Here is a 26387-nt window from a genome sequence, read left to right as displayed (position 1 = left end):
ACCACAGTGGTGCAATCTGTGCAAAAAAAAAAAAAATCCTACTGCCTTAGGGTCTGGATTTCTAGGGAAACTACTGGTCAGTAGGCAGCTCACTGCTCACGCTCCTTCCCATTTCCTTAGAGCATCATGTGTGTGCTAAACTGATTCAATTGTGTCCAACTCTTTGCAATCCTGTGGACTGTAACCCACCAGGCTCCTCTGTCCATGGGATTCTCCAGGAAAGAATACTGGAGTAGGTTGCCATGCCTCACTGTAGGGAATCTTCCCAACCCAGGAATAAAATCTGCATCTCTTATGTCTCTTATGTCTGCATCTCTCAGGGGCCAAGGTAGAGATGTGAGATATAAGAGGCTCAAACCTTTGCCCAAGTTTTGTTCAGATCCAGATATTTCTCTGTGTACCTCAACACTGGCTTGATAGGAAATGGTGACTCTTTGTCCTGGAGATGCTGGTATCTGGGAGTCTAGATCAGGATAATGTCTGCACTCATTGCTAAACATTAAAAGAGAAAAGTGGCATTCATGGTGCATAGCCAGCAAGGCACATGCTTGGAGCATGCAAGTTCACTCAGCATTGGCAGGTGAGTTCTTTACCATTAGCGTTACCTGGGAAGCTCAGAGCATACAAGACCCTTCTTCCTCTCATCCCCAAAGCCAGGGGTGAGACTCCCACAAGAATCAGAGTGAGCTCCAAGGGTCAGACTGAACTCCTTCCTTTATGCCTCTGTTCTCTAGGGTTTTTCCCACCTTTGGAAAAAGCCCAACTCCTTTGGATGCTAAATGCAGATGGATGAGACTCTCAGTTCCCAGTGTGCGGGGCATTTCCAATCAAGAAAGGGATAAATGCTGAAGAGCTGTCACCAGACCACAGAACCATGTGTGAACCCAGCCTTTACCCTCCACTCCATCTCCCTCAGTGGAGAAGGCAATGGCAACCCACTCCAGTACTCTTGCCTGGAAAATCCCATGGATGGAGGAGCCTGGTAGGCTGCAGTCCATGGGGTCGCTAAGAGTCGGACACAACTGAGCGACTTCACTTTCACTTTTCACTTTCATGCATTGGAGAAGGAAATGGCAACCCACTCCAGTGTTCTTGCCTGGGGAATTCCAGGGATGGTGGAGCCTGGTGGGCTGCCATCTATGGGGTCGCACAGAGTCGGACACGACTGAAACCACTTAGCAGCAGCAGCAGCAGCCATCTCCCGCGGAGCCCATTCTGTTCCCTGGAGAGCTGGTGCTCTCAGAGCGGTAATCTTGGTTCACTGACCACATATTTAGTGGTGAGAAATGGAGTATTTCCAGTCATATCAGTAAGCAAGGATGTCACAGTCATCAGTGATTCCAGCCCTCCAATGTGAGTTGGTGAGTCTTAAGGACACTCAGAAAAGAGAATACCTGTGATCTCAATCCCATCAGGCTGCAGCCACTCCCTATGGCAAGCCCCAAGGACACTCAGGATGTGGAAAAACACAGGATACCTGCCCAGGATAGCTGAGATGCATATGATAGGAATGATTTCAGTGAGCCCAGACTCTTGCATCTTCCCATGTATAGAAAATCCCTAAATTCTTTAACTTGGTATATCTATTTTTTTTTTAAATTAACTTGTGATATCTGTTTAATTAACAATAATCTCTTGATGTTCAGACTACATGCCCTTTGTTGCAAAACTTCTATATAACCTGGGTCCTCCCCTTGCCCCCTCAGAACAACTCTCTCAGGGTTACTTGAGATGCTGTCTCCTGGGCTTAAATCCTAAAAATTTCCACTGAATAAGACATAACTCTCAACTTTTAGGTTGTGACTATTTTTTCAAGTCAACAGAGGTCAGTGCTGGCTGTTGGCTAGGGGCCTCAGCTCCTTCCATGTGGCCTCTCATCCTCCAGTAGGCTAGATCAGTGCTCTTACAGTTCAAGAGGGAAGGTGGAAACTTCAGGGTGATTCTTACAATTCAAGAGGGAAGCTGGAAGCTGAAGGGTGCTTGAGGCCTGGACTCCAGAGCTGGCACAGTATTCCTGGAACCGCATTCTGTTTGTCAAAGTAAGACCCCAAATCCACCACCACGTGATGAATTAGACTGCAGCCTCAATGGGAGCAACATCGTTTCTGATTTACCATAATTGTTTTACAAGTTTCATTATTAATTATAAGTTTCACAACAGCAAAGTTAAGAATGGCTGCAATATTTATGGAATGCTTAATGTGTGCCTTGAAATCAAACTAAGTCTTGGTATAAGAAATGTATTTTATTCCCATCTTCCAGCTGAAAACCCAGAGGCAGGAAGAGGTTATGAAATGTGTGTAAGATCACCCAGTTAGCAAGTGGGGATTCTAGTCAGATAATCTGATTAATAGAAGGAGCTGATTACACAGTACAATAGCACACAGCTAAAACTTCTGCAAGAGGCAAGGACAGTGGTGTCACCTAGTCACTTGGCCTCATGTGCAACTTGCTGAAGACAGGGTTGTGGTTCTCTGAATACCATTTGATAGTTCTGAAGTGAATCAATGTGATGAACAAAGATGGGATTTTTAAAAATTTATATTTTAACTGGAGTATAATTACTTTACAATGTTGTATTAGCTTCTGCTGTAAACAACATGAATCAGCGAAAAGGCTACATTTAATGCCTCCCACTCGAGCTTCTCTCCCATGCCTACTCCCATCCCACCCCTCTAAGCCATCACAGAGCGCTGAGCTGAGCTCCCCGCACTGTACAGCAGCTTCCCACTAGCTATCTACTCTACATGGTTTTGAATTTGTCAGTGCCACTCTCTTAATTCTTCCCACCCAGTCCTTCCCCTGTTGTGTCACCAGTCCAGTTTCCACATCTGTGTCTCTATTCCTGCCCTGCAAATAGATTCATCACTACCATTTTTCTAGATTCCACATATATGTGTTAATATACAATATTTTTTTTCTCTTTCTGATTTGATAACTTACTCTTTATGACAGATTCTATGTTCATCCAAAACACTACAAATGTCCCAGTTCTAGAGTCATTAATTGCCAGATATGCAAGCCATCTTTCAATCAAGGATAGTCGTCTTTTAATTCACCATGTTTCCCGGAGCATGAAACCACATAAACACACAAGGTTAGTGATAAGGATAAATGCCCTTGACTATACACACACACACACAACCACACACACACATATATGTCTCACACCCAGTTTTAGCAGAGCATTTTTAATGTGTTCAACCTGTGTTTCTAGTGTAGCTCAATATATATATAAACTTTAGCTTTAACATTCTATACTTTTCTAGGAAAAAAAGAAAAGCTTTTCTTGTCTCTGGGATAAAGGATGTGTGGGACAGAACATGCAGTATGGAGGTCACAGAGCTTAGCTGGAGATGACAGGGTGTGATGGAGATGCTCAGTATCTGGATGCTTCTGACCAGTCATGACATGCACATTTTTTTGTTCTTCTACCTCATTGCGTCTCTGACTGATTGTGATGACAATTTCTCTCACCAAGAATATCAGGGAAGCCAAAGAAAGCAGAAGCCTCTGTGGCCACAATAATATCCACTGGCACCAGATGAAAGGAACCTGTAGAATTCTTTTGAGTGTCCTACTTGACAGACCCTGTCTTAGAAGGAGAGAGAGCAAGAAAAGCATGTCATGGATCCTGAAGAAGTCAAAAGAACCCTGTACCCACAGGACAGTGGACTGACTGTGTCATGTGACCCCCCGGGGAGAAGTCATTCTCTGAAGCAAGTGTGTGCTGCCCTGTGGGACCCAGACCCGGGGACTTCCTGCCCCTGAGCTGTTACTGAGCTCAGCCAGCCCTGCAGCCTCGCCCCGCACCGCCCCACCCCTGCTGATTTACATGTTCCCAGAGCTCAGCCCACTGCCCTGGACACTTCCTCATAGTCTGGTCACAGCCTATGCAAGTCTATCCCGGACAGGACGCAGAGTGAACATGAGACCCCTGGGGAACTCCTCGGTCTCCTGCTGCTCTGGCTCCCAGGTAAGGGGGAAGAACACTGCGGGTTTGTTCAGCCCAGTGTAGTCAGTACTGCCTGGCCATTTATGGAAGTCCTCTTGTAACCTGATTAATCCTGTGGACATGTATTTTTATGTTTCTAATCTCAGGTGCCAGGTGTGACCTCCAGATGACCCAGTCTCCTTCCTCCCTGTCTGCATCTCTAGGAGACAGAGTCTCCATCACTTGCCAGGCCAGTCAGAGCGTTAGCAACTACTTAGCCTAGTATCAATAGAAACCAGGGAAAGCTCCTAAGCTCCTGATCTATTACGCATCCAGGTTGCACACAGGGGTCCCATCCCTGTTCAGTGGCAGTGGATCTGGGACAGATTATACCCTTACCATCATCAGGCTGGAGGCTGACGATGTTGCAACTTATTACTGTCAGCAGTATGATAGTACACCTCCCACAGTGTTACAGACCAGAACATAAACTACCCACGGGAGCAGATGTGTGAGGATGGGCTGCCCCAGTTGGTCTGGGTGCTTCCATCTGCTGAAAACACTTCTCAAATGCACCCAGGTTTGAAGATCAATGGAAGACTTTGTAGAAGGGCTGGGAAACCTCCTCCCTAAATCTCTCTCTCTCTCTCAGCCCCAGCAGTAGGGACTGGAAAAAGTCTCTGTTGACTTAAAGTCAGAGATGGTTATGCCTGCTTTGTGTGATATGTGGCATCAGGGTTCATACCTATGGGGTGAATTTACACTAGATAGTCCAAGAAAGAATTTTTTTTTGTAAATATTATTTTTAAGAGATATTTTAGGTTCCAGTCAGTTCAGTTCAGTTCAGTTCAGTTCAGTCACTCAGTCGTGTCTGACTCTTTGCAACCCCATGGACTGCAGCACTCCAGACCTTGCTGTCCATCACCAACTCCTGGAGTTTACTCAAATTCATGTCCATTGAGTCGGTGATGCCATCCAACCATCTCATCCTCTGTCATCCCTTTCTCCCTCCCACCTTCAATCTTTTCCAGAATCAGGGTCTTTTCAAATGAGTCAGTTCTTTGCATCAGGTGGCCAAAGTATTAGAGTTTCAGCCTCAGCATCAGTCCTTCCAATGAATACTTCCTTTAGGATGAACTGGTTGGATCTCCTTGCAATCCAAGGGACTCTCAAGAGTCTTCTCCAACACCACAATTCAAAAGCATCAATTCTTAAGCACTCAGCTTTCTTTATAGTCCAACTCTCACATCCATAGATAACTACTGCAAAAACCATAACTTTGTCTAGATGGACCTTTGTTAGCAAAGTAATGTCTCTGCTTTTTAATATACTGTCGAGGTTGGTCATAACTTTCCTTCCAAGGAGTAAGTGTCTTTTAATTTCATGGTTTCAGTCACCATCTGCCGTGATTTTGGAGCCCCCAAAAAATAAAGTCAGCCACTGTTTCCACTGTTTCCCCATCTATGTGCCATGAAGTGATGGGACCAGAAGCCATTTTCTTAGCTTTCTGAATGTTGAGCTTTAAGCCAACTTTTTCACTCTCCTCTTTCACCTTCATCAAGAGGTTCTTTAGCTCTTCTTCACTTTCTGCCATAAGGGTGGTGTCATCTGCATATCTGAGGTTATTGATATTTCTCCCAGCAATCTTGATTCCAGCTTGTGTTTCATCCAGCCCAGCATTTCTCATGATGTACTCTGCATATAAGTTAAATAAGCAGGGTGACAATATACAGCCTTGATGGTTCCTATAAAAATTAGCAAATGTACAAACATTTCCCATAAATACCCTGCTCCACACATGCACAACATCTCCAATTTTATCCATTCAACCCTCCCCCACCCACCCGCAGTGGTACATTTCATAATATTGATGAATGTACATTGGCATATCATTGTCACCCCAATTTCATAGTTTATGGTTCACAGTTGGGGTCATATATTCTATGATTTTGGACAAATTTATAATGACATGTGTCTACCATCATGGTATCATCAGACTAGTTTCACTGCCCTCAAATTCCTCCATTCTCCACCTGTTATCTTTCCCCACAGCTTCTGACAATCACAGATCTTTAACAGTCTCCATAGTTTTGCCTTTTCCAGAATGTCATGTACACGAAATCATCCAATATATAGTCTTTTCAGGTGGCTTCCTTCGCATAGTAATATGAATTTAAGTTTTCTCCATGTTTTTTTATGGCTGTTAAACCATTACTTTTTAGTGCCAAATAATATTTCACGGTCTTTAGGTACCACAGTTTATTCATAAGCCTACTAAAGGATATCTTTGTTGTTTTTGAAATTTGACAATTATGCTTCCTTGGTGGCTCAAATGGTAAAGCATCTGCCTGCAATGTGGGAGACCTGGGTTCGATCCCTGGGTCAGGAAGATCCCCTGGAGAAGGAAGTGGCAATCCTCTCTGGTACTCTTGCCTGGAAAATTCCATGGATGGAGAAGCCTGGTAAGCTACATTCCATGGGATCGTAAAAAGTCAGACATGAGTGAGCAGCTTCCCATTTATGAATGAAGTGAAGGTGAAGTGAAGTCGATCAGTCATGTCCAACTCTTTGTGACCCCATGGACTGTAGCCTACCAGGCTCCTCTGTCCATGGGATTTTCCAGGCAAGAGTACTGCAGTGGGCTGCCATTTCATTCTCCAGGGCATCTTCCCAACCCAGGATTGAACCTGGGTCTCCTGCATTGCAGACAGACACTTTACCGTCTGAGCTACCAGGGAAGCCATTTATGAATAGGCCATTGTAAACAACAGGCCATTGTAAATAGGCCTTGTGTCACTTACTGTAGATATTTTAAGTCTATAAATCTAGTAGTATTAATTTGTTATTTTATTTTCTTCCTTTAGATTCTTTTGAGTGTTATGTCACTTGACTTTCCACATACAATTCTAGAGTTAACTTTTAGACTAATCCTTGGTTATTTTAATTGAATTGCTCTGTTTCTATACACCAATTTTTTGGAAAAGAAAATTATACTGAGTCTTCTACTCTATGAACATGGAAACATTTCCATTTACTTAAATCTTCTTTAATCCAGAATAAATATTTACATATTGACACTGAATCCAGAGACTTGGCTACATTGTCATTTATAGTGATTTATTTTAGATTCACTAACAATTTATGTACATATTTTGTTATCATAAGATAGTTATCTTCTTTCTTTCCAAACCTGTGCCTTTTATTTTGCTGTCTACCTTGTTTTATCTGCCAGGAACATTCAGGTATAATTTTGAACATAAGTGGTGAAAGTAAGTGCCTCGCAGGTGTCTTAGTGGTAAAGAATCTGCCTGCCAATGCAGGAGACGTGGGTTTAATCCCTGGGTTGTGAAGATCCCCTGGAGGAGAAAATGGCAACCCACTCCAGTATTCTTGCCTGGGAAATGCCATGGACAGAGGAGCCTGGTGGGCTACAGTCCATGGGGTCATGAAAGAGTCAGACACAACAGAGCTCACAGCACAGGTGAGAGCAGATAGCCCTCTCTTTTGTCCAGTCTGAAGGGTTAAGTTTTCAATATTTTATCACTGAGTGTAATGTCTGCTATAAGATCATTGTAGACACTTTATCAGATTAATGGAATTTTTCTTTGTTCCTTGTTTGTTGGTTGTATCATGAATGACTACCGACTTTTCTTCAGATTTTTTTCTGAGTTTGTTGAGATAGCATGACATATCATGTTGTGGAAGTTTGGGTTCTGCAATGTGGTGGTTTGAAACACATATGCATTTGAAAACGATGACCACAATGAATTTAGTAAATGCATCCATCACATCCCATAATTGCTGGCTATTTGTGTTGATGAGAATGTGAAAGACCTGCTCATCATCCCTGTACCCAGTGTGCTGGGCCCAAGTGGATGTCACCTTTCACTGATTCTAACCATGCTAAGGTGGTTTCTGAGTCCTTGAGGATGATTGCTAAGCATCGGATAAAAGATAAATCTGAAATATAAAACTATGATCAAGTTTCATGTCAACATGATCTGACCGTGGACCAAAGGAGACTTCTAGGCACATTGGGGTAGAAAGACAGAAATGGGGCACTGGCTTCTATTCTATTTCCAGTAGGATTATGCCAGATACCATCAGGCTGAGTCTAAGGAATGGGTGAGACAAGAGAATATAGGAATGAAATTCTGTATGTGACCCCATACAGAAATTCCTATGTGACCACAGGAGAAAAATTCTTTCTTCAGGCTGATATCCTCCTCTGACATGACCACTTGGGGGTGGACTGCTCAAGTGTAGAGAAGAGGAGGCATGTGGTTTCTGCATCTGGAAGCCCAGCTCTCCCATCCCAGCCGCCTTGCATTTTCTTCCCACCCTGTTGCCCAGATCCCATATCTATGCTTGAGTCAGTGCCCTGGGAAGATCTGCATCCGATTAGATTATGGAAGCCCCAGCTCAGCTTCTCTTCCTCTTGTTACTGTGGCTCCCAGGTGAGAGGAATTCAAGACAATTCTGCAGGTCCCTGAAAACTTTGTCCATGTTGTTTAATCCTCCTGGGAGCTTTCCTGCACAAGTACAAGAATTAAAGTTTGATGTAGATCAATAAGGGGCTTCCCCGGTGGCTCAGTAGTAAAGAAAACACCTGCAGTGCAGGAGATTGAGGTTCGATCCCTGGGTTGGGAAGATGCCCTCAAGGAGGAAATGGCAACCCACCCCAGTATTCTTACCTGGAGAATCCCATATATAGGGGAGCCTGATAGGTTACAGTCCATAGTGTCACAAAGAGTTGGACACAACTGGGCACACACGCATGTAGATCGATGATCCTGAATCTGCTGGAAGGACATTAGATATGATCTAGAGAAGGTGACTTCCCCATTTTGTTTTTCCAATCTCATACCATGGGAGAAATTATGTTGACACAGTCTCCAGCCTCCCTGTCTGACTCCAGGGGAAATAGCCACCCACACCTGCAGGGCCAGTCAGAGTATTAGTAGCTACTTAGACTGGTACCAGCAGAAGCCTGGGCAGGCCCCCAGACTCTTCATCTGTGCTGCCTCCAGCAGGGCCTCTGGCATCCCAGCCCAGCTCAGTGACATTTGGGTCAGGGACAGACTTTACTCTCACCATCAGCAGCCTGGAGCCTGAAGGTGCTGCAGTTCATTCCTAGTGCTAGCATAATAGCGGGAATCCAGTGATTCAACACGATACAAAAACCTCTGTGAGACCTTCCAGTGTTTATTTGACATACTAGCTGCTCCCCTTATAGGCAGCAGCTGTGGTGACTGCTCAGTTTTCACATCTCTACTTCTATTTGGAAATCCTTAAGTTCTGAATAGTTACTTATTGACAAGTTTTGGACTCAGATTCCTTGATTTTTCTTCAGACAAGATGCACAACCTGAGTCAGGTACAACGTCATCAAGAACAGCATAAGATCAGACCCTCAGGAGTGGATACTTCTCAAGTTCCTGGCATGTGCAGAGGGCAGCAACCACAAGTGAGAACAAGGAATGGAAAGGGAGAGGTAAAACTAGCATAACTCACAAGTAAGACTGTGTGCAGAGAAAATTCAAAATAAGCTACAGAGAAACTATTACAATTAATAAAAGATTTAGGAAATCAAAAGTATTAAAAGTCTGTGGTGGTGGTTTAATTGCTAAGTTGGTCCAATTCTTGTGGCCCTATGGACTGTAGCCCACCAGGCAGATTCTTTACCACTGAGATGGAGAAGCCCCATATTCAAAGTCAGTCCACAAAAATAAATTTAATTTCTATATAGCTGGTACAAATTCTGAAAAATTAGGATAAAACACTTCACTTACATTGGTGGATATTCATTGAATATTTAAGGAAATATACTGAAAGTTCCAGAATATTATTCAAAGAAAATCTAAGTAAATAGAAGACCAGAAAATATTTGAGGATTGAAAGTCACAGTATTTTCAAGATGCCAATTATTTGCAAATTGATATATTTGTTAAATATAGTCCAAAGAAAAATTCCAGCTATTTTTCAAACAGACAGTTTTAAGCTGAGTCTAAATTTTGTGTGGAAATACCAAGGGCTTAGAACAACTCTGCAAAGTTAAAGAAGAACTCGATTAAAGACTTTCATTTCTGGATACTGGGAGTATAGCAGAGGTGAGAGTTCAGGCAGATTGTCCAGTGGAACAGAAGAGGGTATTTGGAGAGAGACCAGTGCATGTGTTGAAAGTTTCTAGTGAGAAAAGTGAACTTGTAAAGTGGAGTAGAATGAGCCTCTTTTCAAGAGGCAGAACCTAGTAAATCATATGCAAGTGGCCAAAATGGATACAAAAAGGTGCCAAACATCAGTAATCATCAGAGAACTACAAATGAGAATCACAAATATTACCACCAAATATGCAGTAGGATGACTAAAACTGAAAAGACTAATACTAAGTAGAGTTAAGGGAATGAAGCAACTAGAATGCTTGCACATTGTGTTTGGGAATACAGGGTGATAAAGCAATTTGGAGAACTGACTCTGAACATAGACATCCCCTGTGGTTCAGCCTTTCCACTTAGAAGCATATATAGGTGTGCCCTGAAAGAAATGCACAATGATACCCATAGCATTATTTGTGATAGTCCAAACTTTGACTGTGAGGATCACAACAAACTGTGGAAAATTCTTAAAGAGATGGGAATATCAGACCACCTGACCTGCCTCCTGAGAAATCTGTATGCAGGTCAAGATGCAACAGTTAGAACTGGACTTGGAACAACAGACTGGCTCCAAATTGGGAAACAAGTACATCAAGGCTGTATATTGTCACCCTGCTTATTTAACTTATATGCAGAGTACATCATGTGAAATGCTGGGCTGGATGTATTACAAGCTGGAATCAAGATTGCCAGGAGAAATATCAACAACCTCAGATGTGCAGTACCACCTTTATGGCAGAAAGTGAAGAAGAACTAAAGAGCCTTTGATGAAAGTGAAAGAGGAGAGTGAAAAAGTTGGCTTAAAACTCAACATTCAGAAAACTAAGATCATGGCATCTGGTCCCATCACTTCATGGCAAATAGATGGAGAAAGAGTGGAAACAGTGAGAGACTTTATTTTGGGGGGTTCCAAAATCAGTGCAGATAGTGACTGCAGCCATGAAATTAAAAAACTCTTACTCCTTGGAGGAAAAGCTTTGACAGACCTACACAGCATATTAAAAAGCAGAGACATTACTTTACCAGAGCTATCCCTGGTGGCTCAGAGGGTAAAGCATCTGCCTGCAATGCAGGACACCTGGGTTTGATCCCTGGATCGGGAAGATCCCTTGGAGAGGGAAATGGCAACTCACTCCAGTACTCTTGCCTGGAAAATCCCATGGACAGAGAAGCATGGTAGGCTACAATCCATGGGGTTGCAAAGAATCAGACACGACTAAGCAACTTCACTTTCACTTTACTTTACCAACAAAGGTCTATCCAATCAAAGCTATGGTTTTTCTAGTAGTCATGTATGGATGTGAGTGTTGGACTATAAAGAAAGCTGAGCACCGAAGAATTGATGCTTTTGAACTGTGGTGTTGGAGAAGACTCTTGAGAGTCCATTGGACTGCAAGGAGATCCAACCAGTCAGTCCTAAAGGAATTCAGTCCTGAATACTCATTAGAAGGACTCATGCTGAAGCTGAAACTCCAATACTTTGGCCACCTGATGTGAAGAACTGACTCATTTGAAAAGACCCTGATGCAGGGAAAGATTGAAGGCGGGAGGAGAAGGGGATGACAGAGGATGAGATGGTTGGATGGCATCATCAACTCAATGGACATGAGTTTGAGTCCATCAGCTCAAGTATCTGGATTAAGATGGTGAGGGATAGAGCAGCCTGGCGTGCTGCTGTCCATGGGGTCACAAAGAGTCAGACACAACTGAGCCACTGAACTGAACTGAAACAAGGACCAGTTTAAATACAAATGGATGTAAAACAATTAAATAAAATGTTATATATCCATACAATTAAATTATATGTTTGAACAAAATATATAAACTGCCACAACATCAAAGAACCTGGATAAATCTCACATGTATAAGAAGAAGCAAGTTAAAATAGATCATTATCTAGGAGTCTCATTTCACAAACACCAAAGATTAGCCAAACTAATCAGTGATGTTAAAAGATAGTTGGATGGTGTCGACTAAAATATATAGTCACAACCTGAAAGTAGAGAGTTAATTCATTTGGTGGGAATGTTTAGGACACTGAGCCTGGGAGACAGCATCTCAGAAGCTCTGAGAAAACTGCTCCAAGGAGACAGGAGGGGAAGTCTGGCTATATATAAGTTTGCAACAAAGGGAGCAGAAGATCTGAAAATCAAAGATAAGGTATCAAGTTAAGGAATTTAGCATTCTATGTATGGGAAGATGCAAGCCTTTGGGTTCACTGAATTCATTCTTTTCATATACACCTGGGGCTATCTGGGGCCAACACTGTTTCCTTGTTCATCTTGCTTCTTGCGTTCCCCTAGCTCCTCAGCAATCACTGTGGGGGGTGGCAGCACCACTGGGCCATAGTTTGGGGAGCTCTCCTCCACACTTGGAGGCCAGAAATTGCTGATGGCTAATATGGCAGGAGACATTTTCATTTCACAATGGTGAATGCATTCAAGTAATTTAGAGAGAGCTATCATATTCGTAATATTAGGTCTCCCAATTCATGCACATGGTATAACTTTACATTTATTGAACTTTTCTTATTTTCTTTCAGTTGCCTTATATGTTTCTCTCTAGTTTCATTGAACTTATTTTTTAATACCTGTTATTTTGACATAATGTCAAACTGAAAGAAAAACCATCAAAATATTCTAAGAAAATTTTAATTTTATTCAGATTTATTGAGCAGTAATAAACCATTTTCTATTTCCACATTCCTGCTGTATTTATTAGTTTACATTCTAGCTATTGATTTTTTAAAAAATGTCACCCAAAGCCTTACATGCAGATGAAAATGGCAACCATTGCACTATTATTGCTAAGGTTGTAGGTGTTTCCTTAGCTCACCAAGGTTCCTGTTTGATGTTTCTTACATGGATGCAGTCAGATGGTGGCTGGGCCTGGCACTATCTCCAAGGTAACGTGGTGGATGCTGGCTGGCTGCTCCTCTAAGGCAGTGAGCCTATGTATGTGAATGCTTGGACACCATCGCCAAGTGTACTGGCAAAAGTTAAACAGCCTCTATGATCTCTTACAACCTCAGAGGATGGATCATGTTACTTCTACCACAAATCCCCGGTCCATCCAGATACAAAGGAGAAAACATATGCCAATATATTCAATAGGCAGTGTTGATGGCACACTGTTAGAATAAGGTGTACCATGGGAGATTTTATTATAACCATCTTGGGTTACAGTCCACAACTTACTCTCTTGCCAAAACAACCCACATTACTTCCACATGCCCAGTGCACTAATTCTTAGAAAAATTTCTTTTTTTAAATCCATGGCTGATTCACGTCAATCAGTGCACTAATTCTCACCCCCAACACCCACAAGTATTTTTCTACGATGGCAGCAGGTCAAATAAAAAATGTCATCACTGAAGTCTGGTCCTGTGTGAATGAATCTCTCTGCCCATAGACTCTGAAGAGTGTTCCTTCCAAGTGTTCCTCAAGATGTGTGATCAATAGTGAGACAGGAATAGACTACAGACCCTCTGAAGACACTGCTATAGATACCCCCAGAGACACAGAAGGCACCCAGCAGTCAGTATTCCATGGGCTATGGAGCAACAAAGCTAATTTGTGACTGAAATAAGAAAGAAGACCAGTTTTGCTTATATTTATTCCAGTAGTTAGGCTTCCCAGGTGGCGCTAGTGGTAAAGAACATGCCTGCCAAGGCTGAAGACATAAGAGAGGCAGGTTTGATCCCTGGAGGAGGGCATGGCAACCCACTCCAATATTAATGCCTGGAGAATCCCATGGACAGAGGAGCCTGGTGGGCTACAGTCCATAGGTTCCCAAAGAGTCAGCCACGACTAAAGCAACTTAACATAAACCTGTAGTTACACATTCAGGAGAGGAAAAACAAACAGAAGGGATATCTCTCAATACCAAATTAAAAATTACAAACTTGAGACTCTTTTCTCTTTCTATATTGACCCCCTAGTTTCACCTTGAAACCCTGGAGTAGCAAGTGAGAACCATCTTATCCATCCCCAAGGTCGGGCTCTGCTATCTCTACCCAGGGGTCTCAGTACAACCCGCCAATGAGTCGCAGGGAGGGCTTTCTCATAGAGCCTTGAATGAAGTTCATGGACTGATGCCTTGCAATGTGGGGTCTTTTGCACAAAGACACACATGAGCTCTGGACAATCTTTGTTTAATGTATACAAATAAATTTTGTGCTCATCCTGCTCATCTGGCCAGAAGACGCTTCCACAAGGTTCCTCTGTCCAGGGTGGTTTTGCTGGGACGGATCCTCTGGCTTCGGTTCTCCACATTCATGGTATTTTCTTTACAAATTGGTAATTTTCAGTATGAGGTCTATGATGGTTATTTTCATCTACAGCGTGAGATAATTGAGAACAGGACAAAGGATAGTGTATTAGTCATTGATTCAGGTGACAGATGCTTAAAGACTAGATAAAATGTAAACACTGACTTACATTTATTAAAAATGTCCTAGTATGGAGCATTTAAAAAAAATAACTTGTCTTACACACTTACATTAACATTGCTTCCATCATTTTCCAGTTTCCTGTGGGGCTGCTGTGCCGATTCCATCCCCTCCCTCTGGTCTGTGGCCATGGGAGGGAGCATCTCCATCTCCTACAAGGCCATCTCATCTCTTCCTCAGTAATGGACACACCTGCCCACCCTGCTTCCAGTACAAACCACATACTGTCCTCACCCACTGATCACAAGGGGTCCCCCCACCTCCTGGGGTCCCAGCCCGGCTCAGTCCTAGGCCAAGACTGAGAATGTGATAAGCTGTAGATTCATCTTAGATGAATGCACACTACACCAGGTGTGTCTCTTCACTCTACTTCTCAGTTGTGTATGTGATCTACTGGGGACAAAACTCTTCCCAGTAATTTGTCTAAAGTTTCACTCTGAAAGAGGAGTAAGTTCTAGAGATAAACAATATAATGATAAACAATATAATGCACATAATTAACAGTACCCTATCATCCACTTTAACATTTATTATGAGGGTAGATAATGATAAACTATGGAAAATTCTTAAAGAGATGGAAATACCGGATCACCTGACCTGCCTCCTGAGAAATTTGTATGCAGGTCAAGAAGCAATAGTTAGAACTGGACTTGGAACAACAGATTGGTTCCAAATTGGGAAAGGAGTATGTCAAGGCTATATATTGGCACCCTACTTATTTAACTTATATGCAGAGTATATCATGCAAAATGCTGGGCTGAATGAAACACAAGCTGGAATCAAGATTGCTGGGAGAAATATTAATAACCTCAGATGTGCAGATGACACCGCCCTTATGGCAGAAAGTGAAGAATTAAAGAACCTCTTAATGAAAGTGGAAGAGGAGAGTGAAAAAGTTGGCTTAAAACTTGACATTCAGAAAACTAAGATCATGGCATCTGGTCCCATCACTTCATGGCAAATAGATGGGGAAATAATGGAAACAGTGAGAGATTTTATTTTTGGGGGGCCTCCAAAATCACTGCAGATGGTGACTGCAGCCCTGAAATTAAAAGACGCTTGCTCTTTGGATGGAAAGCTATGACCCACCTAGATAGCATATTAAAAAGCAGAGACATTACTTTGCCAATAAAAGTCTATCTAGTTAAAGGTATGGTTTTTCAAGTTGTCGAGTATGGATGTGAGAGTTGGACTATAAAGAAAACTGGGGAGTACTGGAGAACAAGATGGTGGAGGAGTAGGTGGACATGGAGTGCATCACTTTCCATGGATACATCAGAAATATACCTTCAGACACAGAAGTGCATGCAGAACACCAGCTCAGAGCGGACAGGAGTACCTGACCAGTGGAAAAGAACATATGCTGCTGCTGTTGCTGCTAAGTCACTTCAGTCGTGTCCAACTCTGTGTGACCCCATAGATGGCAGCCCACCAGGCTCCCCCGTCCCTGGGATTCTCCAGGCAAGAACACTGGAGTAAGTTGCCATTTCCTCTCCAATGCATGAAAGTGTAAAGTGAAAGTGATGTCGCTCAGTCATGTCCGACTCTTCACGACCCCATGGACTGCAGCCCACCTGGCTCCTCCATCCATGGGATTTTCAAGGCAAGAGTACTGGAGTGGGGTGCCATTGCCTTCTCCGAAGGAATATATAGAATCATGCAAAACTTGGTAGGATGAAGGAACTAGGGGAAGTAACAGGAGTGTTGGTAGGACTGGACCTGCCCTCAGTGGGTGGGGGAACTGGAGCAGGGGTCTGATCCCCACAGCAGGACAATTGTCTGAGTCACAAGAGAAACATTTAAGGCTGAGAGTGAAACAGCTGATCTGTGGCAGCCTAAATGGGATGAAAATCAGAGCAGCCATACATACTCCTGACAGGAACACTGGTCTCCTGGAAGGCACAGCGGCTGAGAGCTGGAGTTTAGGGATTGTGGAGCAATCCCAGGGCAAGGGCTGCTTTTGACTGCGGAAAGACCCATCGAGGGGATGTTAGGGAGGAGACTGTGGTGGGAAAGGCCTGTGGAGGAAAGCTGAGTAGCCAAGGAAGCAAGGTGATACTGCTGAGTCATGTGTAGCGGGGTGGAGCCATCACCATATTCTCTGTCCCCAAATGCCAGCATCTGCAGTGAACAATAGAGAGACTGACACAGAACATGCTCTTGTTCAGGACTGGGTGCAGAAAAAGGAAGAGATAAGAAAACACACATTCGATCTCTCTTGTGCCTTATTTTACTAAACGAAATAATGGTAAACTAGCTATAAACCCCCACTGGTTTAATTAGCCGCACTGTTTATTGCATTTCATAATCTATTCCACATCATGAATTATGAGATCTTCATTGCCTTGTAGACAAGAGTATTATATTGAACACAGGCTTTAAAAATATGTTTGGGGTAAAAAGATATTACAATGTATCAAGTTACAGTTTTCTGATCAACACTTGTCTATATGACATCTGATCCATGAATCCTCAAGGACACAGATGACGGCAGTTCCGTCATGCACAGACTGCTTCCCTGTGTGTGTTGTAGACATAGATTCTCTGTCTTTGCAGCCACCACAGGAAGGCCTGGGGACTCCTTGGTCTTGTTCTACTCATGACAGAGCTGGCTTCATCTTCATTCCTATATCTCCTCCTACCTGTCCTCTCTGCAGCTCACAGCAGCTCCAGGGAATGTGGTCTTGGTCTTCATCCTACTTTGGAGAGAACTGATTTTCCTGGATTTGGGCTGACCCTGGCTTTTTGGTTTATCCTAATCCAGGCTCTAACTCCAGGGGACATTCTCTCTAATTGGAGAAAGAAGCAGTGACTGTTGGTGAGATAGCCAGAACTGGCATCACTGGACATATAAATGACTTCCAGATAGCAAGGATGTGTATAAAGGCCTGTAGAGCTAGAAAGATAGCCTATATTTCCACGTGTGGAGGGACAACTCCATGACCTAGGAGGTGGTGGCTTAGGAGGAAGTGTTGGAACTACTGTTCATTGCAGTGCATGGGCTTCTCATTGTGATGGCCTCTCCTCTTACTGAGCATGGCCTCTAAGTGCATGGGCTCGGAAGCTGTGGCTCCCAGGATCTAGAGCACAGGTTCAGCAGATGTGGCCTGCAGGCTTAGTTGCTCCTCAGCCTATGGGATCTTCCTGGACCAGGAATCGAACCCCTGTCCCCTATGTTAGTAGGTGAATTCCCAGCCACACCACCAGGGAATCCAAACACCTATTATTTAATTCCATTTCATCTCCATAGAATGAATGCAGACATACAAAGAGAGCAGGTATTTGAAGAGCTGAGAAAAGAAGTAATGAAGCCTGTATGGGAAAACTGTATCTAGCTCTCTTTAGTGGCTGTAACTCTTTTGCTGTCTCAGAAGCAGCTGCTCATAAGCTGAAAATCTAAAAGAAAATAGACAGTCAAGGCTTCAAAGCCAAGCAGACATTTCTGTAATGTCTATGGTCAGAGGTAAAAATAAGTCTCCAAGGACCCCAGAGAAGGCTGGATCCTGATTAGCACAAAGCCTTCAGGTAGAATGGGGGAAGGACCACACCTGGGAGAGAGAATGAAGGAGGAAGAGCAAGGAATCACCAGGCTGAGGACCAGCCTCAAAGTCGTGCCTCCCTGATTGAATGGAAGTGATAAACACCTAGCACTTCAGCTGCCAGAATCAAACTTAAACACTTTCTGAGTGATAAAAATCATTCCAGAATATTAAGTCATCCAAAACATTTTTGGGGTAAATATGTATGTTAATCTACCTAAATACAAATATAACAAATATAGTCTTGCTTTCATTAAAACACTGAGGTCTACAATATCAAGGGGGAAAATAGACAGGTTTAGAAAAGGCACTTGACACCAGTGGATGAAAACCACAATCAAGACAAGATTCTAAGGATTTGTAACTATGGGGGTACTTTCTTATTATAAGCTGAGCATACTATGTGGCACCATGGAGTATTTTGTCATGAGCACTTATGATATATTTGTGGGCATCAGGAAAAAAAAAAAGGTGCTTGAAAATGTGCAAAGAAAAGCTACACATTGCCCTAGAAATTATACTGTCACTGGGGAAAACCCTTAGTGTGTTTTTCAAAAAGTAGTCACATAAGATGCACCTGCTCCACAGGGATCTCAGAGAAGCTCAGTGTGTGGGTCTCTGGTAATAAAGTCCCAGAGCCCAGACCCATTCTGAGTATCATTATTAATTTTATTATTATTATTAATGCTTCTTAATTCTATTCAACATTTACATTTTGCAGCATGAATAATTTCACAGCAGATTCCATGACAATAGGGCACATACACTTGGGAAAGACTCTCAATGACCTAATCAATGGGCACTTAATTACACACCTGTTCCTTCGATCACCTCCTGTCCTGTAGGTGATCTGTCCCAAGGACAGTGTGAGTCTGGGGACATAGTTGACAATGAACATACATGTTAGAAAGAATTGTGGAAGATGGAGGAGGAATAGGACGGGGAGACCACTTTCTCCCCAACAAATTCATTGAAAGATCATTTGAACACTGAGCAAACTCCACAAAACAACTTCTGATCGCTAGCAGAGGACATCAGGCACCCAGAAAAGCAGCCCATTGTCTTCAAAAGGAGGTAGGGCAAAATATAAAAGATAAAAGGAGAGTAAATAGAGTTAGGGATGGAGATCCATCCCGGGAAGGGAGTCTTAATAGAAGAAGTTTCCAAACACCAGGAAACCGTCTCACTGGCAGGTCTGGGGGAAGTTTTCGAATCTCGGAGGGCAACCTAATTGGGGGGGAGGGGGGATAAGTAGAAAGAACTGTGAGTGAGAAGGTCCATCCAGTAAAGGAGAGGAGTGAGGACGAGGTCTCTGGAGGGTGATCTGGTTAGTGATGGTCATCGGGAGGACAGAGATCAAGTGTTCCCTACACCAGGTGTGAGAAAGAGCAAAACCAAAGGTTCTCCCTAAGCCGGCGCTCCTGGCTTTGTAGACCTAGAGATCAGACTCACATTTACTCACATCCGCTGTCACCTCCTGTAATCAGAGGTAGGACCCTGCATGTGACTTCTGTGCACAGAACCCTCACTGGGACAACACGTGTCATGGCCCTAAACACACCCCTGCCCCATGGGCTCAGCCCTTGTGCTCATCTGAGCAGCTGCTTCCCCCAGGGAATCAGGGTCAGAGCAGCTGCTCCTCTCAATGGAGAACAAGCTAGGGGAGGAGGAAACGGTGGGGAGCCCTGGAAGGAGGTGGGAACAGCCTCAGGTCCTGAGCCCAGGAGTCCCTGTCATGAGCTCCCCAGGGTCTGGATCCCTGGCTGAGATGCTCACAGACGGCTGAATGCTGACTTTCCCTCAGCTTTCAGCATCACTGACCCTGAAGGACCAGCCACCGGCTCTCTAGGCCACAGAAGCACAGACCTGTCCCATGCTAACTTCACTACCAAACTCAGAGATGTTTGTTTATAGACAGGGTCGGGGTCCCAGGGAGGGTCTGCTCTGTGGTTCTAAGAAAACTGTCTTTCCCCCAGTCTCTCTGGCAAAAAACCCTTGTGTTGATAAGCTTAAGCATTCTGATTGTTCGTTGGTTCATTGATAAGTAGTGTCGGACTCTTTGTGACCCTATGGACTGTAGCCCTCCAGGCTGCTCTGTCCAAGGGATTTAAGAGGCAAGAAAACTGGAGTGGGTTTCTTCTTCCTCCAGGGAATCTTCCTGACCTGTGTCCACTGAGCCATGTAGGAAGCCCAATCATTCTGATATGTACTCTTTTAAACCTCAAAACATATCTATATATTAGAAATACAAAACCATTATGAAATTTACATTTCATGTGGATGTCATGTAGTCAGAGTTTCCAAAAACATTCAACTAAATCTGTTTCAGAATTTCCTGATTCAAGTCTTCTTCATGCTTTCTATGTGCTCCCTCCATCGCAGCTCTGACTCACTATCCTGGGCTGCTCTAAACCCAGTTTTACCTGAAGTTAGATATACTTCTCCTCTAACTCTCAATATGACAGTTTCCTTGGTTGGGAAGAGTTATTAACTTGAAAACTGTAACTAAGAGTACAGCATTTGAGAATGTGATGCATTCTATGTATTTGTCCTGATAGTGACACATGTAAACCTTTGTTTGTTGGGCAATTACGATATATCCCCTTTAAGTATCCCTGATTTTTTAATCGCTATTAAATTGAAAAACAACAAATCCAGAGTCTCTTACATAAATATCATGAAGCAGGAAAATCACCACATAATCATGAAAACTCAGCCTTATTAAAGAGAAGTATAGTAAGACTGAGAAAGTTCTAAAAAACTATAAAATAGGGAAAGAAAATAGAAAGAAACATGTAAGTATGTCTCTTTACTCCTCATGCAGCATAAATTTCATCTGTACTAGGTCGAAGGTTTACTTCCTTTGCTCACATCAGTCTCCCCACTCCCTTGGGTTCTGTCCACACCAGGGGATTTGCATGTTGTTCCCCAGGGAGGACCTTCCCTTGCAAGTCTGAGATAGAAGCTCAGCTCTGGTCTTGCTCTGACTTATCACGACTCCTCAGTTCACACTTCTGAACATGAGGTTCCCTGCTCAGCTCCTGGGTCTCCTCCTGCTCTGGATCCCAGGTGAGGTTGGAGGGGGGATGAGAAGGAGGATGCAGAGAGTGGTGAGCTCTGAGGAAGCACTGCTTTTCATGTGTGTTTGTCCACATGTTAGATACATACCTTATCCTCTGTAAAGGGCATATGATGTTTAGCAACATGAGAATGAGGATGGATATAGAGGGGTAAGGTATATATGCTCTGGTTGTGACAGAGAAAGTGTGGGCAAGTGGGCATGAACTCTAGAGACCTCTTTTTCTTTGTAAATCTCTGATTCATTTTGAAATTTGATATGTCGGATATTAATCAGACTCACAAATAGTTTAGAATGAAATAATAAATGGAAATTTTCTGTATATAATTCTCAAGTTTGTCTGAAATCTTGTACTTTCATCTCATTATTTTAGGATCCAGTGGGGACATTGTGCTGACCCAGACTCCACTCTCCCTGTCTGTCATCCCTGGAAAGATGGCGTCCATCTCCTGCAGAGCCAGTCAGAGCCTTGAAGATAGTTATGGAGACACTTCTTTGAGCTGGCACCTGCAGAAGCCTGGCCAGTCTCCACAGCTCCTGATCTATTTGGTTTCTAATTGGGCCTCTGGGGTGCCAGACAGGTTCACTGGCAGTGGGTCAGGGACAGATTTCACCCTTAAAATCAGCAGAGTGGAGGCTGAGGATGCTGGAGTTTATTACTGCCAGCAGAGTATACAAGAACCTCCCACAGTGGTACAGCTCTGAACATAAACCCCCCCTCTCCTGGTCGCCCAGCTGCTCACATGTGTTGACTGGGGAGCAGGTAGGCATAGTCTCTGATGGTGTAGGAAAACATGTTGGAGGTCAGGGGAGAAGGATGAAGCTGAGGACTCTGGACCATGAGAGCCTCAGCTGCACCTCAGACACCATCAGCTGCACAGCCTTGAGTGACAGCACCAGCAGGAGAATGGAGGGTCTAAGTGCCCTCTGAGCAAACAGACCTGAAGAGGGAGAGGTGAGTGAGAGCTCATCCTATTTCTCTCCCCTTGTGTACAGTGACATGTAGAATAAATACAGTCAGTATATCAGTGGGACAATGAGGCAGATTTGTAGCAAAATACATGCTGGGATTACTAGCTTGGGTATACTTTTAAGAAGATAAAAGGTCACAATACTCAAAAACAGGTTTTTTTCACTTTTCACACTTTCCGAGTCTCCTTTTTACTATGTATTTTCCTGCTCCTTCAACATATGTCAGATCACAATCTCTACAAGCAGCCCCCAGGTGGAATTAGTGGGGAAAATTTAGTGAAAGCTTTTAGTTATGAATGCCCCAAATTTTTTTGTTTTGAAATGATGGCAGACACAATATCACAATGCAAACATCTCTGATTTCTCTCAGTTACTTTTCAGAGAAACACAAATATGAGTATTAGAATTCCTAAAGCTGGGGTTTAACATTTTTAAAAATAACATAAACTGGAAGCTGTAGAGCAAAGAATTTATACCATAGAACACTGAAAGGATTCAGAATAATACGACATGCTCTTTTTCTCAAAACTTAGGAATTCTAAGGTGTGGGAAGACTGCAGGAATGGAAACGTGAAGGGAGCCAAGTTAACACACACAACTGAACATACTGCTGTTTGGCTTCGATTTGGTGGGATAGAAAACAGTGGTGCTGATAAGAAGAACCTAGAGAGACAACCCAGTATGTTCCTTACAAAATTACAAGGAGAAAGGGCTATCTGCCTGGTTTCCCAGATTGTGTCTGGGCCACTGCACATGACACAGGGAATGACTGTGTGGCCAGGGCTTGAGATCTTCCATCATCAAGGGCTCAGTGATGTTCCTGTGCAGAGACCCAAGGTCATGTCACCTAGTCACTGTCAACTTTACTCAGCCAAGGAGAATCTCAAAGATGTACTTGCTCCTGCATGTGGTCCAGCAGAGGCCACATGTTTGGACTGGGGAGGTGCGACCGACAGTGACAGGGAATGTCTTAAGAGTGCAAAACCCAGTAAATACCGAGGAGATGGAGACCAACTTCCAGCAATCAGACAAGTATTAAGGATGCACACAGAGTCCTTGAGAAAAGAAAAAGAAAAAGTCTGAATAAGTAGGTTTCTGTTTTCTGACCCAGCAAACCTAGCCTGCCTGCTGACTCAGACTTCAGCCAAATCCCCTATGATGGAAGTTACCTTATGGGGCCACAAATCTTAGGTGGATTTACTGTTTCCAGATGGGTTGGTCCACTTGAGCCAAGTCAGAGCTTCTGTCCACATGCAGTTTTGTAAAATGATATAAGAAGAAAATGTTCGGTCAACAAGAAAGGAATGTTTTGACTTTGTTATTTCAAGTCATTTAATTTTCATTTTCCATTTTCCCCTGATGCTATTCAAATATGAATTTTCCACTTTACATTTTGGTTATTGGTAAATTTTTCAGTAGCTGGGTTTCCAAACTGTCCAACATTCATGGAGATTTATTTTGTATTTTAACCAGAATCACTTTGGAGCTTAGAAAGTTGTAACATATTGCTATAAAAACAAAAAATTCAAACAATAAATAAATACCTTGGGTACACAAGAGGGTCATTCCTAAATGCGGGTCTGACTTCTGTTTCTAGTGATAGCTGAGTAGAATGTAAATTCTTCAAATACATCCCATTTTTAGAAATGCTCTAAAATTACTTTTGAATTTATCATAGGCATGCTAATCACATTCTCTGACATGGAGTGAATTGCATTCAGTTCAGTTCAGTTCACTCACTCAGTCACATGTCCAACTCTTTGTGACACCATGAATCACAGCACGCCAGGCTTCCCTGTCCATCACCAACTCCCAGAGTTTACTCAAACTCATGTCCATCGAGTCCATGATGCCATCCAACCACCTCATCCTCTGTCATCCCCTTCTCCTCCTGCCCCCAATCCCTCACAGCATCAGGGTCTTTTCCAATGAGTCAACTCTTCGCATGAGGTGGCGAAAGTATTGGAGTTTCAGCTTCAGCATGAGTCCTCCCAATGAACACCCAGGACTGATCTCCTTTAGGATGAACTGGTTGGATCTCCTTGCAGTCCAAGGGACTCTCAAGAGTCTTCTCCAACACCACAGTTCAAAAGCCTGAATTCTTTGGCGCTCAGCCTTCTTCACAGTCGAACTCTCACATCCATACTTGACCACTGGAAAAACCATAGCCTTGGCTAGACGGGCCTTTGTTGACAAAGTAATGTCTCTGCTTTTTAAAATGCTATCTAGGTTGTTCATAACTTTCCTTCCAAGGAGTAAGCGTCTTTTAATTTTATGGCTGCAATCACCATCTGCAGTGATTTTGGAGCCCCCCCCCCCCCCAAAATAAAGCAGCCACTGTTTCCACTGTTTCCCCATCTATTTCCCATGAAGTGATGGGACCAGATGCCATGATCTTACTTTTCTGAAAGTTGAGCTTTAAGCCAACTTTTCCACTCTCCTCTTTCACTTTCATCAAGAGGCTTTTTAGTTCCTCTTCACTTTCTGCCATAAGGGTGGTGTCATCTGCATATCTGAAGTTATTGATATTTCTCCCAGCAATCTTGATTCCAGCTTGTGCTTCTTCCAGCCCAGTGTTCCTCATGATGTACTCTGCATATAACGTAAAAGTTAAATAAGCAGGGTGACAATATACAGCCTTGACGTACTCCTTTTCCTATTTGGAACAAGTCTGTTGGTCCATGTCCAGTTCTAACTGTTGCTTCTTGACCTACATACAGATTTCTCAGGAGGCAGGTCAGATGGTCTGGTATTCCCATCTCTTTAAGAATTTTCCACAGTTTATCGTGACCCACTCGGTCAAAGGCTTTGGCATAGTCAATAAAGCAGAAATAGATGTTTTTCTGGAACTCTTGCTTTTTCGATGATCCAGCAGATGTTGGCAATTTGATCTCTGGTTCCTCTGCCTTTTCTAAAACCAGCTTGAACATCAGGAAGTTCATGGTTCATGTATTGCTGAAGCTTGGCTTGGGGAATTTTGAGCATTACTTTACCAGAGTGTGAGATGAGTGCAATTGTGTGATAGTTTGAGCATTCTTTGGGATTGCCTTTCTTTGGTATTGGAAGGAAAACTGACCTTTTCCAGTCCTGTGGCCACTGCTGAGATTTCCAAATTTGCTGGCATATTGAGTGAATCACTTTCACAGCATCATCTTTCAGGATTTGAAATAGCTCAACTGGAATTCCATCACCTCTTCTAGCTTTGTTCATAGTGATGCTTTCTAAGGCCCCCTTGACTTCACATTCCAGGATGTCTGGCTCTAGGTGAGTGATCACACCATCATGATTCTCTGGGTCATGAAGATCTTTTTTGTACAGTTCTTCTGTGTATTCTTGCCACCTCTTCTTAATATCTTCTGCTTCTGTTAGGTCCATACCATTTCTGTCCTTTATCGAACCCATTTTGCATGAAATGTTACCTTGGTATCTCTAATTTTCTCTAGTCTTTCCCATTCTGTTGTTTTCCTCTATTTCTTTGCATTGATTGCTGAGGAAGGCTTTCTTATCTCTCCTTGCTATTCTTTGAAACTCTGCATTCAAATAGGAATATCTTTCCTTTTCTCCTTTGCTTTTCGCTTCTCTTCTTTTCACAGCTACTTGTAAGGCCTCCTCAGACAGCCATTTTGCTTTTTTGCATTTCTTTTCCATGGGGATGGTCTTAATCCCTGCCCCCTGTACAATGTCATGAACCTCCGTCCATAGTTCATCAGGCACTTTGTTTATCAGATCTAGTCCCTTAAATCTGTTTCTTACTTCCACTGCATAATCATAAGGGATTTGATTTAGGTCATATCTGAATGGTCTAGTGGTTTTCCCTCCTTTCTTCAATTTAAGTCTGAATCTGGCAATAAAGAGTTCATGATCTGAGCCACAGTCAGCTCCTGGTCTTGTATTTGCTGACTGTATAGAGCTTCTCCATCTTTGGCTGCAAAGAATATAATCAATCTGATTTCAGTGTTGACCTTCTGGTGATGTCCATGTGTAGAGTTTTCTCTTGTGTTGTTGGAAGAGGGTGTTTGCTATGGCCAGTGCATTCTCTTGGCAAAACTCTATTAGTCTTTGCCCTGCTTCATTCTGTACTCCAAGGCCAAATTTGCCTGTTATTCCAGGCGTTTCTTGACTTCCTACTTTTGCATTCCAGTCCCCTATAATTAAAAGGACATCTTTTTTGTGTGTTAGTTCTAAAAAGTATTGTAGGTCTTCATAGAACCATTCAACTTCAGCTTCTTCAGCATTACTGGTTGGGGCATAGGCTTGGA

The 26387-nt window shown here is 43.1% G+C and overlaps 1 gene segment (V, D, J or C); it reads left to right on the top strand.

Moving 5' to 3' along the window:
• Positions 1–21082: 21082 nt before the first annotated feature.
• LOC133064831 (immunoglobulin kappa variable 2D-29-like) lies at positions 21083–21946 on the top strand. The segment is given in 2 exon segments: positions 21083–21146; positions 21530–21946. Coding segments are annotated over 2 exon segments (381 nt in total).
• Positions 21947–26387: the final 4441 nt, after the last annotated feature.

This window comes from Dama dama, chromosome 11, assembly GCF_033118175.1.
Source record: "Dama dama isolate Ldn47 chromosome 11, ASM3311817v1, whole genome shotgun sequence".
Classification (NCBI taxonomy): Eukaryota; Metazoa; Chordata; class Mammalia; order Artiodactyla; family Cervidae; genus Dama; species Dama dama.
Note: the sequence above shows the minus strand (reverse complement) of the source record. Positions and strands in the feature narration are given on the sequence as shown.